Source organism: Pseudonaja textilis, chromosome 5 (assembly GCF_049901715.1).
Source record: "Pseudonaja textilis isolate UNSWEBS1 chromosome 5, rPseTex1.2, whole genome shotgun sequence".
In the NCBI taxonomy this organism is placed as follows: Eukaryota; Metazoa; Chordata; class Lepidosauria; order Squamata; family Elapidae; genus Pseudonaja; species Pseudonaja textilis.
The window spans coordinates 50,456,935-50,474,074 of NC_141994.1; the positions used below are offsets into that span (position 1 = coordinate 50,456,935).

The 17,140-nt window shown below is 36.7% G+C and overlaps 1 protein-coding gene across 1 annotated transcript; it reads right to left on the bottom strand.

Moving 5' to 3' along the window:
• Positions 1 to 2,593: 2,593 nt before the first annotated feature.
• On the bottom strand, positions 2,594 to 15,727 carry RASD2 (RASD family member 2). The gene is made up of 3 exons (XM_026699846.2): positions 15,187 to 15,727; positions 7,226 to 7,505; positions 2,594 to 5,576 (listed from the first exon to the last, which is right to left on the bottom strand). Exons 2-3 carry the CDS (start codon positions 7,494 to 7,496, stop codon positions 5,047 to 5,049), a joined length of 801 nt encoding a protein of 266 aa, XP_026555631.1. The 5' UTR covers positions 7,497 to 7,505; positions 15,187 to 15,727; the 3' UTR covers positions 2,594 to 5,046.
• Positions 15,728 to 17,140: the final 1,413 nt, after the last annotated feature.

Genomic DNA, 17,140 nt, shown 5'->3' on the forward strand with positions numbered 1-17,140 from the left:
TCTTTTAAAGCAAAGTTAGCAATCTTTTAACAGATGCACTACTGCTTCATAGTGCTTTACAGCCAGGGGTGGGATGCTACAAGTTCTGCCTGGCTCTATAGAACTGGTTCTGTGTCTGCTGCTGTTTGGCCCACTCGCCCACCTGGGCTCTTACCTGTCCTTTTATTTCCTGCTTTTTCAACCTCAGCTGCTTTGCGCGACACAGCTGAGGTTGAAAAAGCGGTAAAAAAGTGGTTTTTCAAATGCTGCGCACCCGCATGCAGCACTTATCAGCTGTCCAGGTGGCACAGCTTAAGGTGTAGTACATGAGTGCGCAGATGCATCTGGCATGTGTTCCCACGAAGCACGCATGTGTGTGCAAAACATAATCACCGAACTGATAGTAACATTGGTTGAATCCCACCCCTGTTTACAGCCCTCTCTAAGTGGTTTACAGAGTCAGCATCTTGCCCCCAACAATCTGGGTCTTCATTTTACAGACCTCAGAAGGATGGAAGGCTTGAGCGCATTAAGATTGAACTCCTGACTGTGGGCAGAGATAGCTTGCAATACTGCTTTCTAACCACTGGACCACCAGGGCTCCTAAACTTGTAAGTTATAGAACTTACGTATTAGCAAAAATATTAATATGAGACAAATGCAAGCAATCCTCAATTTACAACAGTTCATTTAGTGACCATTTGAAGTTATAATGGCTCTGAAAAAGAGTGACTTATGACAATTTTTCACACGAATGACGGTTGCAGCTTCCCCATGGTCACATGATCAGGATTCAGATGCTTAGCAACTGACTCATATTTATGACATTTGCAGTGTCCCAGGGTCATATGATGATCACCTTTTGTGACCTTCTGACAAGCCAAATCAATGGGGAAGCCAGATTCATTTAACAATCTTGTTACTAACTTGACACCTGCAGTGATTCATTTAACAACTGTGGCAAGAAAGGTCCTAAAATGGGGCAAAATTCTCTTAACAACTGTGTCATTTAACAACAGACAGTTTGAACTCAATTGTGATCATAGGCTGAAGACTACCTGTATATATTAAGCAAAATATCAATTTTGTGCTATGATTTTTCTCAGAAAAAATCTTAGACAAATGTGCAGTAAGCAAGCACAAATGAAAAAAAAAAGAGAGAAATAGGAAACCACAGAAAATGTGCCTCACCCCTGCAAATAAAGAATCTTCATTTTCTGTCTGCAAGATGTATTTATTTTATCTCACCCTTCTTCTGAAGATCTCAGGTCATTTGAGAGATATAAGGTTATCTCTCAAATACTTTAATGATGAGTGAGACAAAATATATTCATAGCTGACTGTGACTTTGAACTCAAATCCTTTTGCTCCTGGACTGACCCCTCCCCATGTAAGTGGATATGACCTGAGATAGCTTGAGATAGCCTGGACCAAGCAATGTTTAATACCTTGAAATAAGGGGGGAGTCCATCTCCCCTACCCCCAATTTCATTAATTTTGTAGCCTCTTAGGCTCTGTAGATTCTGTTTCATGTAACTCTTGCTAATACAATTGCAGTTGATGGATCATGTTAATTAAGAATTGTAGCAATAATTGCAAGCCACTCATGGTAAGAATGGCTTCAGGTGACAATGACATAAGAGCAGCAAGGAAGGGAAAAGAAGTAAACATTATTTATCCTCTCTGTTCTTCCATAAATGTGAACTGTCTGAAGTTATTCTACTGGGCAGTAGATAAAAGACACGGATCAGATTTCAATATTCCTGCTTTTCTTCTCCTGCAGGCATGACTGATGATGTGGTCATCATTTTGTGGAATTGCTTAGGAAATGTTGGTTGCTACAGAAACCAGGGCAGGGTATCTCTTGTCATGTAGTCTCAGATTTCAGGCTGCCTCAGACACATTTCTCTGGTCTCCAGAAGCAAAATTTCTTTTTATTTCCAAAGTTATCCTTCAATCAGGATTGACCTAGTTCAGTTTGATGGAAACTCCCAGTGCCTTTAGCCAGCATTAATTCCTATGGTGGTAAATGACTATTATTTATTTAAATTGATTATTACATTTATATGGCTGTGTGGGTTCCCCTTTGATAAGAAACCTTACAATGCAGAGGTGGCATTCAGCAGGTTCTGACCAGTTCTGGAGAACCAGTAGTGGAAATTTTGAGTAGGAGAACCGGCAAATATCACCTCTGACTGGAGATTTTACAGTATCCTTCCCCTACCATGCCCACCAAGCCACGCCCACAGAACTGGTAGTAAAAAAAAATGAATTGCACCACTGTTACATTGTCTATAGTGAGGAAAATTGTTTTTCTGATTCTGAGAATCCATCCATTAATTTGAATAATTATTTTTCAACTGGAACATTCCTATGAATCTATATTAGAACAATGGCATCAGTAGCATCCATAACATACTACAATGATGCATAGGATGGCACACAATCACACAATTTTGCATCACAATTTCTGATGCAAATGTGTAAGTAAACTTGTAGATTTGTAAATTGTGTGATTCGATACATGGTAATTTGCTATTAAACAAGCTTGCCACCCAGAGCAAATCAGCTATCCGATCACATTTTTATAAAAATAAATCAATCCAGGACACAGTTAATAAATAGACCACATTTATCGAAAGAGAGAAAAACATCTATACAAATGCAGAATCTTTTCAAAATGACATAAATGGCTGAAATAGCACTAGGAAATTAGCAATACTGAATTTTATATAACAAAGAAGGAAGTATGTAATCTTGTGGAAGTAGATGGGAGACCATTTTGTCCCACAAAAACTTCTACATACTTCTACCTTACTTAATTATTAGATATCAGAGTGAACTTTTGTTTATGCCAACAAAGCTTGCATTGCCAACTAAAGCACACAGTAGTATTCACATTTGTACAGTGTATGAGGTATAATATTACACAGAGGTGTGATATATTCAAGGGCTGGTAGGGAGCATTTTAGGAATCTACATTGTGGACAGTAGGTTAACAATATGAGACTGAAGTGTCTCTTCTCCCTGCTAGGCACATGTGTGCATATACAACCACATACATTACAGTACACAATCATGTCTGAGGTAATTTTATAAAAAAATGTATTAGTCCATGGGAACGAAGGAAGGAAGGAAGGAAGGAAGGAAGGAAGGAAGGAAGGAAGGAAGGAAGGAAGGAAGGACGTCATTGAGACTGATGGGGGCAGGAGGGACCTGGGCTAGCAAAACTGTGCCTCCATTATTTACAATATCTCCCTATTCAAGACAAATGGGTTCAAACCTTCTTAATAATTTTGAGGTATGCAAAATTCAATTCTGTTCTGATATATGATGATTATGAGCAGAGAATTATCATAGCTGGAAAAAAGAGAGAGAAGAAGAATACTAAGAAAGGAAGAAAGACATTTAGGCAGCTGGCTCAGAACAAAATCTAATTCCTATTCACGTGGATACTATAGATACTAAGAATTATTCAAGAGTCAGACAAGCTAATAAAGTAGGCTTTTAGTAACAATCCAAGCTGATTATGACATTGCTCTTTTTCTCCACAAACATTCTGGTAAGTAGATTGTCTGGAAAAAATCCACCAATATTAAGTTTTTGTTTTTTGTTCTAAAATGGAGATAGGTACATCAGATGTCTTCAACTTGCTTCCCTCCAGATGTTTTGCAAAGGCCAAGGAATTCCAGATAGACCCAATTAATCTAAAAGGCAGCAGGTTGAGGAAAGAAAAGCTATGTTTTTATTCTAAAAGTATATAACCTCTCACTTACTCTGAATTATGGTGCACTCAGTATTGTGGTACATGGACAATGGATATGGCTTGGAAGACAGTCGTGTTAAATTTAAACTCTGAACCCTCTTTTTGCAAATAAAGAGCTACACAAGAACCAAGAACTTCTCAGCCATTTCAACAATGGGAAAAATGTAGCTGCTGGCCAGATATTTTTAATGAAAAATAAATATTGTTGTTTAATAATAACTTGGTCAAGCATGTGATCTACAAAGTACAGGATTTGTTCAGCAATGAACGCTTAAATTTTTACTCCCATTTTTGGTGTACACTGGCCTAGAGATTTGTACCATAAGCTCATGTGTTTATATAAAGTTATACTAAGTTCGATTGGACTTAATCTCAAATTAATCTCCACAGGTTTATAACTTTAATGTGAGAAAGTTGGAGGAAGGAGCATAACACCTGGCATTGCATATCCAATGCCATTATTACCGGTATGGTAGAAAGCAGAATCATTATTGTAGAATAAAAAGAAATGGGATTTAGATGGGTGTACAATAAGTTTCCAATAAGTTTCCAAGTATACAGATATGATATTTTTAGGAACAGAAAATCACATGAAACAGGTGTGCTGGTTCTTATATTACATACATTTCAATTATTTACATATCATGTAATGGAAAATCAGCTGATATTTCTAGATCATACTTGCCAACTAATTCACACATTAATTAAAACACTTTGTTATTTGCAAAAACGGAGAAAAATTATGAAATGTAGTGTTTGTATCGACACAATGAAGAATTATCATTGGCACCCAAAAAGTATATTTTCCTCAAACTGTTTGAATCTTGTTTGGATGAGGAATTGGAGGAAAACAACAACCAATTTTCATCTTGTTATCAGATTGTCTCCTGCAAAATGGCTACTCAAGAAACCTGTACATATCAGGCCCGTCTTTTAACTGTTTTTGTATAAAATTGAAATTCAAATTTCTTTATACCTTGAAGCTTCTTGAAACAAAGGAAAACAAAAAGAGAAAACTAAGAGGGGTTTTTTTTGTTAAAAAAATACAAAAACCAAAAGACCAAATAATAAGGGCTGTGTATGGCAGTTACAGTATCTACCATAGCAGCTTCAAGTATTTACAATGCTGTGTTTTAATTTATTTATATCTTTACAGAAATGGTACAATGCTCTAGCCAAAGTATTTTCATGACTGCTGTTATTACCCATGACTCAGTAAATATTTTCAGACTGTCTCTCTTCAGCCATTTTCTTTAAGGCACTGCATGCATGCGATGGACTCCTTCTCAGTGGAGCTTCTTTTACTGGATTGTGCATTTTTCTCTCTCCCTTGCTTGCTCTTCTCTGAGGACTTTGGATTTTATATATTTCAAATCACTGTTGACACTGGGTCGACGAGCAAAGGGGGAAATCATGCCATAGGCATCTGTCTCTTTGACCCTATGCATCCTGAAGGACTTTTGGTGGAAAGCATCACCATACTGCACAGAGATCTTCCTATGAAGAGCAGGACTCATTTCATGGGGTAGTTTGGCCATGCTGAAAAGAACATAGAACATCTCGTTCACGTTGGTGTTTTTCTTGGCTGAGACTTCAAAGTATGCACAGTTCTCATCACTGGAGACAAGCTTCTCAGCTTCCTCAGAACTCACTTGGCGATAGAGTTCACCATGATCATTCTTGTTACCACAGATCACCATGGGCAAGTCCCCTGTTTCCTTGGTTTTGTTCTTCAGACAAGATTTGACTTCAAGGATCTGATTCTGGAGCCTCTTGACCTCATCAAAAGATTCTCTGTTATCCAAACTGAATACAAGAATGAAAACATCTCCTGCAATATTTCAACAAGAAATAATAAAGGCAGTAGGTTACTCCTTTATCATACAGAAATATGGGCTTAAAAACAGCAGACAGCAAAACTATGATAAATTCTATAGATTTTATGGCACAATTTGCAGGCTAGTGCCTTCTATTTGTCAGAGTTCAAAGCCCATAATACCTAACACTTTTCCAATCAAAGGCCATACTACCTAGGAAGATGAAGCTAACGTCTAGCATAAGTGGAGAATGTTATGGTGGGAGGCAGTAGCAATAAAACAAAAACATTTGGGATATTTAAACAAAATAGATATTATTTAAGAATTCACAGAACTAAGGGACCCATTAACGTATAAATGCAGTGCAATGAATTCAGGTTGCAAAGCTTCTATGTCATCAAGGGGAATTTTAACCATACTTTTTCTGTAGTGGCATCCTCTTCAGTGAAAAATTGAATTGGCATTATTACTAATATTATTTTTCTTCTATCTTGTCTAACTCTAAGAACTAAATGCTGAACAACCCGTGAAGTTTCATTCATTCAGTATCTAAAACATTTCTTTTCCAATCTTCCAATGTTTTCTTCAAGTTCCATTTTTACTTGTTACAATCTTCCATATTTCAGTCTCTATATATTGTTCCCTTGCCATTGTTTGACATCTAAATTTCCTAAATTCTAACAGCAAACTAGCTGGTTGTGGTTGCTGTCTTATATATTCTGTAAAAAATGTCCAATTGTAATGCTTCATATAATGATTGATGCAGATAACCCTGAAAAAGAAAATAGTTGCTGTGTGATCCACTTATATTAAATATAAGGTTGAATCAGTTGGTTTCAATTGATTATGCATGTCTATTTTTAGCCAATCTTAATACACATAGGTTCTTTTTTTTACTTAAAACCATTTGTTTAGAGACTATCCAAAAGTTACAATGGAACTGAAAAAAGTGACTTATGATAGTTTTTCACACTTATTACTATTGTATCATTTCCATGGTCACATGATCAAAATCTTGACATTTGGCAACTGGCACACATTTTTGACAACTGCAGTGTCCCAGTGTTATGTGATCACTTTTTGCAACCTTCTGACAAGTTAGTAACAACCGTGTTACTAACTTAACATCTGCAGTGATTCACCTAACAGCTGTGGCAAAAAAGGGTTATTAAATGTCACTTAACAACTGTCTGGCTTAGCAATGGAAATTTTGGGTCATGAGTCAAGAACTATTTCTCTATAAATATCAAAGAATCAATAGCTGTGAATGGAAAAGCCCATTTCAGATGCATGTTGGGCTCACATACCAAAGATGCACTGGTGGGCTCACATACAGACAAAGGTGGTTTTGTCCTATTTGAATGATAGACATTAATGTTATATCACATGCTGCTCTAGAAATATGTTTGAGTTTTCAGAGCAGCTTGCCATGCCACAAGAGTTTGTTTGTCCAAGGCCAAAGTATTCTTGTCCAAAAGCATCTTAGTCTTTGGGAAATTGGTGGTTGCCTCTTAAAGATAGGATTTAGAGTTAATATGGGGCAATTCTTGCATTTTCCTTTTAACTTTGGATTTTCCCAAACACCCCCAGCCTGCTTCTTCTCCCAAAAAGTGTATCAGTCCTGATTATGACAAACTTAACTTGCCACTGTTATGTTTCTAACCTGTGAGAATGGAGAGCCTCCTCATGGCAGGGAATGGATGATTCCCAGATGTATCCAAGATGTCCAGCTGATACATGTCTCCTCGAATGTTGTAAACTTTGCGATGGAAATCCTCAATGGTGGGTGTGTATTGGTCATCAAAGCGGCCGTTGAGAAACCGAGAGACAATGGAACTCTTGCCTACCCTGGAGGCTCCCAATACAACCATCCGGTATGAATTCTTGGCTGGCACATTCAAGGTGCAGTTCCCACTGGACATAGTCTTCATCATTGCTCAGGTCTAAAAAAGATATAAAAAGGAACTATTGTTACCAATGATAGTAAAAATAACAATGTCATCAGAATAATACAGTGGAACAAAAATGAAGTATAAACAATTATAAACAATGGCATGACAATGTAGCAACAATGGTGCATTGGAATATCTGCAAGAAATATCATTTACCTACAGAGTAAGAACTGGTGGACCACAAAATAGAAAATAAACAGAGTACTTTGGGACTTTAGAATTTAAACAGACAAGCACTTCCCACATAACATTCCAGGAATAACAATTGTTGATAAGAAAGACAAAAAAAAGTCTGGATAGTGGACATGGCAGTATCTAGAGACAGCAGAACAAAAGAGAAAGAATTAGAGAAAATAACAATATGGAAAGAGCAGAAATCGAATGATTATGGCAAACAAAAGATAAGATAGTATCAGCAGTAATTGCCTCCTTTGGTACAATCCAAAACATCTGGAGACCACTTGAACACCATCAGTATTGACAAAGCCACCATCAGTAAACTGCAAAATGTAGCTTTACTTGGAACAGCTTACAGCTTATAATCACTGGAGGTTTTCAAGAAGAGATTGGTCAGCCATTTGGTCTCCTGCTTGAGCCGGGATTGGGTTAGGAGATCTCTAAGATCCCTTCCAACCTTATTGTTTTATGTTTAAGTTCTGTCCTGCAATGATATCTCTAGTACCATCAAACAATAACATTTATCTATCCCAAGTTTTGGGGAAAGATTTAATAGGTGGATGAAAATGTCAAAGCCAGTCTAAACATCTAGTTGACTGTGTGACCAACCATCATCATCATCATAATGCTTTTCAGTGACAGTGAAATCCAATATTACCTTTTTGCAGATAATAGGTATCTTTGGATCCTTTATTTTGACAAATATCTTTCAGGTAAGAATCCTGGAGAAGTATTATTGTGTGGGAAAGGCAAGCACATGGAGTAACACCAATGCATTCAGCACTAGTGGTTAATGGTGGACTTTCAGCACTAGTGGCTTAACTGGGGCTTATAGTAGTTAAATAAATATATCATAAGAACTTTCTATCCATAATACTGCTACTTAACTTTAATTTTTAGAATACCATAATTTTAACCTTGCATTCCAAGAAATCAAAACATCTAAAAAATTATTATTATTTCCATTTAACCAATTTCATATTTGAATTGTGAACTTGGTGCTATAAATATAGATTTTATAAAACTGATTCCAGGTAAAAATCAGATTTATAAAATCTATACTTATAACACCAATATAAATTGTAATACTGACATATATGGCATCCAAATTGCATTAGATTCACAATGTATTGTGAATTGGACTGACTTGAGTTACATAGACTTTCGGGTAATTAAATTTTGTTTAAATTAATTACATCATCTTAAGCATTTTAAAATGCAATATGAGACAAGAGACAGTCCCACATTTTGAAAGTCATTTCATGAAGTGGGCTTGAATGATGAGTCAGCCAGGAATATTTTAATGTTATAGAAAGGCGTCTGATTACTAGCTATTCATTTATTGTCTTTTTTATCAATAGGATTGAAAATAATTCTTGTCATGCCAGGCTAACTTAGGACATTTCCACAAGTAGTCACATTATCAGTACAAAATCAGTTCTGGATATCTGTAAAGTTTAACAATGTTCGGAAACTGATTCCTTTCTGCCTCAGCTAATGTGTATTTGGGACTGTAATGCACCCAAAATGTACATGCAGGCTGATCTTCTACTGATGGACCTCTTGATTCACTATATCTCCTGCTCCCTGAACTCAATCCAACCAATGCTTCTTTCCCACCCCACAGAGGTTCAGGTGCCATAGCTTCCAAAAGATGTGTTATGTGCCATCAAGTTGTTGTCAACTCTTAGTGACCACATAGATAGAACTTCTCCATGGTGATCTATCCCTAATCTGTCTTATTTTATGGGTTTTTAAAATGCAAGAAGGTAGCCTTGTAGCATCACCTCTTCATAACTCCTCAGTTTTTTTTCCATACCACCAGACAAATGTACACATGAAATGCACGCATGAAATAAAGACATGGGAGGTGAAGCAGAGAGTCTTTCTTTTGTATGGAATAGTTGAAAGTTGTTTCTTTTATATATGAGCAGAAGAAACTTGGTCCAGGGCACTAATTGAATGATGCCTTTTGTATATCAATGGTCGACTGAGGGGGAGGGGGTATTGATAAACTCAAGGGCTTATCTGCCAGTTCTCAACATTTTGAAATCTGCAGACATGAAAAAGAACATCTGTCTATTTCACACAATTTTGTGGGGGAATGGGAAATAGACATGTACTACGACCATAGGAACTGTATGTGGTATGCTGATTGATTCTAATGATATGTATATATGTCATCCAACCAGGGGACAGCCAGTTCTGATTCAGTGGAATAACAAATGAAAACTAGTTTGATGGAGCAGTTGAAGTGCTGGGCTAAAAAATGAAAAATAGTAACTTCTATTCTTTTCTTGGTGATTTCAGGTCATTTGCTCCCTCTTAGCCAATCTCTCTCATACAGTTATTGTTGCAGGGAAGCATTAAATACATATGCCGCCTTCAGATGACCACAAATGAAGGCAGGATAAAATCAAAGAAATAAATAATATATTGAAAAGTGATCCTATGCAAAAAAGAAAAAAGTTATCCTATCCTATCCTAAAGACAAAATCAAGAATCTTCAGAGGTTTTCTACTGGGTCCATCTACCAAGGCAGTCCATTCGATAATTGGGGATTTGTCTGAGCAATGTTAGTCAACTTATTCTGGTTTACTATTTCTCTTAGTTCCATCTATCTCTTGGCTCATCTTTGTACCTGCCTACTGCTTAATTGAAACAATTTGACATGGGAAGAATACAAAGCTAAGATGTTTATGCGTGCTTGCTTTCTCCCTCTTTCAACATTTATGTAAGAAAACTTTCCATAACCCATTTTTACTAATGGGAAGACATGTATGGCTGGTACGGATCAGTCCTAATTTAATGAGAGCAAAGTATCATCTAGTTAAATCCCTTGAAACAAAAGTGGACATATAGTCATCAGTCCTAAATAGATTTGATTGCACTATTTTAATTGCAAGGAACTCAATCAATGCCATGAATTAAGAAAACCAAGAAGCCATTCAAAGTATTAAATAAAATGGTCTCTTCAATATGGCCTTAAGTAAATAAAGAACCGTGTTTATTAAAGAAATTTTCTTTTAATCAGAAGCATGTTCATTCAAACAAATATTTCCTAATATTTATTCTTTTCAGCCACACTGAAATATACAATTTTTATTTTTAATTTTGAATGTGACCTTTTAAACGTCAATTTTCAAGTCTGCTTTTTTGACTTATGGACTGAGTGGGGAATGGAAGGATCAGGTAGTATCCAAATTTAACTGAATGCAATTGTAATTTAATGAAACATTATATGCATTAATTGAATTCCATTACTATGAATGGACTACTATGCAATTAGTCATTTCCTTCTTTGTTTGCATTGAAGTTATCATTCTGGAGCCACTTTTAGAAAGCTTTGTGAGTTCTTGGCTGATGCTTTTAGAGGAACAACAGATAATTCTCGGACTATAGCTTGTGCATCCTCGATGCAACACCAGATTTTATGGTAGATAATTGTAAGAAGGAATTTGGGGATAAACTGACTTCAGATTAAAACAAAAACAAAAATGTGGCTAATCACATTTGCCAGTGGTGGCATTTCCATGTCCTCCTATAGGCATTTAAATAATAGCAGTGCCTTTTCCTTCTCATTGCACATTTATTCAAAAATGTGGATGAACCTATTCTCAGTATAGGAGAAATGCTCTCCCTGCTGTGGCCAGTCACAGCTCTTCAAATCTGAAGGTAGGTTCTTTCTTCAAATTCAAGTTTCTTTGCTGACTGGTTTCTTCTAAAGAAGAAAATGAACCCTTTTCCTTGATTTTTTAAAATAAGCATGACAAGGAATCAGTGCTTAAAGATATAATTTATTTTCTAAATTTCCCAGGCTCCCCAATATTTACAACACAAGCAAAATTCCCATATTACAGGCAGAGAAATTTATTCTAAATAGTTTCTTTTGGGATGGGTGTATCAACTTGCAGCATCACAGTACTTATACATCTTTGAACTTTTTCTTCCTAGCATTTTTCCTGCACATGCAGAGCTTGCTCTTTTCAGATCAAGGGTTGATCCTTCGTCCCAAAGGTGCTTTTTTTCAAGAGGTAACTGGACTTTCTGGGTTTTTTTGTTTTTGAAGACGTTCTACTTCTCATTCAAGAAGCTTCTTCAACTCTGACTGGATGGTGGGGAATGGAAAGATTTATACTCCTTGCAAATGACAGCTGGTCATTTGCATTCTTGCAGTCATTGAGGCCACCTGGAAGTTTGTCTGGGTCATCAGGATCACCTGAGTGGTGCAAATGGGTGTGGAGCCTTCTTGGAACTGTTGAAAGGAGTCTGTTGTAGACTGGAGATAGATGGCGTCTTACTAAATAATGGAAATGACCAGCTGTCTGCAAGAAGAATAAATCCTTCCACTCCCCACCATACAATCAGAGCTGAAGAAGCTTCTTGGATAAGAAGGAAAATGTCTTCAAAGAAAAATCAGAAAGTCCAGTTGCCTCTTGGAAAAGCACCTTTGGGACAACCATGACTTGGATGACTGAGAATCTCCATAGACATTTTTTAATCCTTTCATGACTGGCTTGTCGCCTAAGCCTGGTGTTGATATAGCCTTTCAAACTGGCTGGAATCATTTGATGAGAATGAAAGTGTGGAATGAAAAACCTAGGTACAGACCATCAGACATCTCTCAGAAGTACAGACCAGAAAATGTCAAATAGGCTTGGTAAAACATGTTTATTTGGAAGGAGGTCCCATTTTAGTAGATCTATTCCTCAATCAATGTGCTTCTGATTGCAAGCTCAGTCCCAATTAAGTCCCAGTGTGCCTAATTTTCTTCTTACAAAGGGCCCTCTCATTGCTCATAAACAAGGTCATCAGATAATTAAACCTTTTAAAACTAACCATTTAATCACCTTAATCACTTGTCAACAATCTCGCCCTTACCAAACCGTTTTCTTATTCAAAAGAAAGGCAGTTATGATAAGATGGCTTGATTAGGCAGACTCATCAAGGTTCTTCAGAATTTAGAAAACACAGGCTTTCTGATCCTAATGGACCAGCTGGAGATTTTAGACTCTTTATTATTTATTACTTAGTCTTTGGCTGTTATGGTTCTTTGCTATAGTTTGTTCTTTAAAAATCATTTGCTATCATATCTGTTAGTTTCTAGTGAACATATAGTGTGTTTCCACATGAATTTTTTTTGCTAACTCTCATTCATAAATCGTTCTTAAGCAACTATTTTGTGGTAGGCAACATCTCTCAGAATTCTGACAGAAAAGAACAAATCCTCAGCTAATAATTATAGAACACAGCCTTTGCATTTTTAGATATATGCATGTAAAATGTATTAAATGTACAATTAAAATATAAATATTAGTATCATGCTGATATGCTTATCAGAAAACCATTTTTTAAAAGAATACAGCCAATGGCAAACATAGATTTACTTCCATGTTATTTGTAAATCTATTCATAGATCTCTCTCAGGATTTCTGCCTTCCAACTATGAACTTGCATAATGTTTTATCCTATATATTTATAGAATAAAAATATTTGGATCAAATCTTTTTCTTCCTTCCCACTCAGTAGAAAATATTTGATCCTTGTTTAAATTCACACAGAGAAGGTTTCAGGGGTCAGATCTTAGGTTTATATCTATTCCAAATACTGAATCTCAGGAAATCAAAAGTGCATTTTGAAGCTGTTTTCTGCTCTTCAACCTCACTGTAACAATTGTTCGTGGCTTGTTTAAAATACTTAACACATTTATCTTCCAATCGTTTTGATTTGAAATGTTCTCTACCTAGATACAAAATAAAAACCTTAACAGTATATTATGCAGAATTGCTGGTTATGTCCTCACCAGCTGTTGGTACTTTTATCTTCATGGTTTGGACCTTTCATTACTATAAATACATTTCACCTCAACAGCAATGTGCTGCATTCATAATTTAAACATTTTGCATCACCTCATGCAGTTTTTAACCTGCAGCTCTTAAAAATAATAGCAGCAACTTATCCCTTTTCAATAGTCCACGGCGATATGAATTTTAGATGTGGGAAACAAAATGAATTATTGCCCTAGATCAGTAAAGTCGATAATGATAATGGTACTTAGCTATTAAACTGAGATTGTTTGATTCCTCCTAGAGTCTGAGCATCAATCCACTCCTTATTACCATATCTTATGAGGTATAGTATAGACAGTAAAATATCAAAAAAAGAGGGATCCATGCAGAAGGGATAAAAAACCCTTCTTACTACAATTTAGATTTATTAGCATTGCTTTGTATTTATTTTGGCTGTCCAATTCCATTTGCTCTGTTACTGATTCCAAAAGAGCAACCTATCTACAAAAGCAATTCAGATTCTTCAGCACATCGACTGCTGCAGCCTTTTTGTGTGGCCTCTGAAGAGTCCAATAAAAAATGAGAAGCCATACTTGAGGATAGCTTAGTCTTTCATGTACCATGCCTATTCTTCCATTTCTCACTTCTCTGTTTTTCTTCTTTTCTGATTAAGTGATTCAGTTAACGTTTGGGGGCTATGCATGCATTTGTGATGCATTGAAGAGGTAAAGGAAGAGTGCTTGAGGATTTAATTGCTACAAGTTAAACTACTGTTTTCCCCCCCTGCTCCTATTTTTAATTCCATTACTTTACTTTTAATGGAAATTTATTACATCACAACCTTTCCCACAAGTTCAATGACAATATTTTCTTCCAAACTATGCCTCAGTGGCTGTCCTATGCTGAATCAGGACACACATGGCCAAAAGCTAGTTTTCTAGGAAAGATGAAGATAATGATGCAAAAAGAGAACAATTCTCAGTGAGCCAGTAGATAGTTGGTTTACTTTCTAAAACAAGTGCCCATTTCTCCTTTTTTGTGGAACCTTTATTCATCTCTTCATTCCATTTAATTTATAATAATGGAAACAACAACTGACCCCCTATTATGGGTCCTTAGATGACATATTTTCCATATGTATTTATTGTGCCTTTTATCTATAGTAGTTCTGAACCCTTGATGATTTTAGTATCATATCTTGATTTTATGTCTATAGTCAAAGTGTAGTGGGAAGCAGTTATCTTCTCAAGAGCATGCATTCATAAAATGGTGGTACTAAAAACACACAGTGAGAATAAAAGTAATCCACCCAAAATTGACATGCAGAGAGTCGGAAAGCCTGAAAAAAGAGCGGGTTCTCATTGAGCCCAAATAGTTGGCTTTCCCTTCCTTAGGACTATCGCTCTGTCATGAGCATCCAAAGCAAACAAATGCACAGCATTTATAAGAGGAACAGGCAAGCCCCTGTTCTTTCCCACTTTTTGTCATTCTTGAATGATTTAAGTTATGAACCCAGCAACAAATTTTGCAAGTCTAAATTCTCTCTCCCCCCCTCTCTCCCTGTGTGTGTGTGTGTGTGTGTGTGTGTGTCACTCATACACACACATCTTACTTAGAAAGTCTTTAAATGTCTTCCTTTGAAACATTCATTACTGCTGGTAGCTATTGTTCCAAGGTATAATAAAGATACAAAGCTCATCACTTACCTTTTTCTTCCTTGAGAAGGGAAATCTTTGATTCAGGTGCAGCCAGCAGCCTTGGTTCAGAGGACTGAATTAGCAGCTGCTGCAGCAGCTGCTGCAGCCGAGCCAGATGCTTCTTGCCCAAGTCACTTGCTTCTTTACCCCAATCCAACCACCCCCACCCCCTCACAGGAGGCTCCCGGAGGGAAGGGCAACTGTGCCTCAGTGGCTGTCGTATGCTGAATCAGGAGACACACATGGCCAAAAGTTTGTTCTTCAGGAATCAGCACTCTGCCCCTTTGTCTTCTGGACTTAAAGAAAGAATGTTTGATTGGGGTTTCTTGTGCAGAAGACCTACCCACTCATTTTAGTTCACTCCAGAATAGAGCTATCAGTCTCTTCCTTGCAGAGTTGTAGCTTTGTAACTTCAAATCCAGAAGGTTGATTTGAGAGCTTTGCTGTGACATCTACCCATAGAAACTGGTCAATGTATCTCCCTCACCTCTGCCTCCCTCTTGTGCAGATTTTCAAGAGGGAAATGGAAGAGCAGAAGAGCTGAAACCAATAATATAAATAACAAGAAAATAATTACAATAACACAAAAGCCTCAATCAAAAAATCCTTGCTTTTGATAAACATTAAGATACTTAAAAATGCTCAGATTGCTTCTGCTTTTCAGTACATGAAGTGATGCATTCGTGTCTGTGATACAGTTGCCTCCTGTCTCCTCTTCTCCCTTTCAGCTGCTGGTGAACTTCACATTTCTTCCTGTAGCTAATCAGTTCACTCTTCTCTTGAAGACAGTCAGTATCAGTTGTTGTTAAGGGACAGTTGCCAGGAGGGTGGGATCTTGTGGAAGGAGCAGTAGGAGATTTTGTATCAAAACAAAGTTTTTTTAAAAAATAAAATGGAAATTCTTCTTTCCTCCCTGTTTATCCCAAAGAGGGACTTAATAGCTATCGTAATGATCTCTTAGTATATGATTGCTTGCTTTTTGAATAGCCAAAATTCCTCTCCTGCAGTACTCAAGTTCAAAAAGCAAAATAAGCAATAGATCACTATGGCTCTGGATTTTATTTCAGCCGACAATTCAGAGAACATTTCTCTCCTCTGGTGTTTTCTTGCTAAAGGGAATCAAACTAACTGCTGAGCCTAATAAGGACATGCTGTTGTTAAAAGCTGTGGTTTGTCTTTTGACCCAGCCAATCTCCTTCAGTATTTAAGCAGAAGCGGGTAGATTCTGCTGATAATTTATGAATAGAGTTAGATTGGGCTGAGAATCAGAAAGAGCTTGGAATTTCATTTCCAAGCTAATTCCCTTCTGAGGAATCCATGCAGCTCATTACCATGGTTATGTATTGAAGAGTTGGTCAACACATTTCCATAGAAATCATCCTAATCTGTAGTGGACAATGTAGCATAAGTAGCCAGAAGCATTTCAATGGAAGCTGAATGACACATGGAGGCATAGAAGATGAACAGAAGGGGCTTCTATTTTCTTGTTAATAATTTTCTGCTTTAGATGTTAAACTTTAAGCCATCTTAGCTTTTCCATTTTAATTCTGATTCCATGTAATAATGGAAGAGCCTGGAAATGGAAAAGCAAAACTACATCAAAGCTAAAAAACCACCGATAGCAATTTAAACTTTCTCTAATCTTCCAAAAAAATTAGTACAGATGAATAAACTCTGATCAGACATCAGAACTTTAGGATAAACATAAAACTTAAGAAAATAAACATAAAATATAGATACATTCCACACCAGTGCTGCTTTATACAAAAATCAGAAGTGATGCCAAAAAGTTCATGCCTCTAAGACAATCTTATTACTGAGTTGTGAAAAATAGTCCTCTTGTTTGAAAATAAAGAATCATAGAGGACTGTATTAATATGAAGAAATGCATTTTTGAGATAGTTGCAGGGTAGAACAACACGTCTATTTCTCCAATTTAGAGCAAATAAGTAGTCCTTCAGGA

Coding starts and splice junctions, on each gene's coding strand:
- RASD2 (XM_026699846.2), bottom strand. CDS start 7,496: ATGATGAAGACTATGTCCAGTGGGAACTGCACCTTGAATGTGCCAGCC. Junction 5,577..7,225: donor GAGGCTCTCCATTCTCACAG/GTTAGAAACATA, acceptor GAAATATTGCAG/GAGATGTTTTCATTCTTGTA.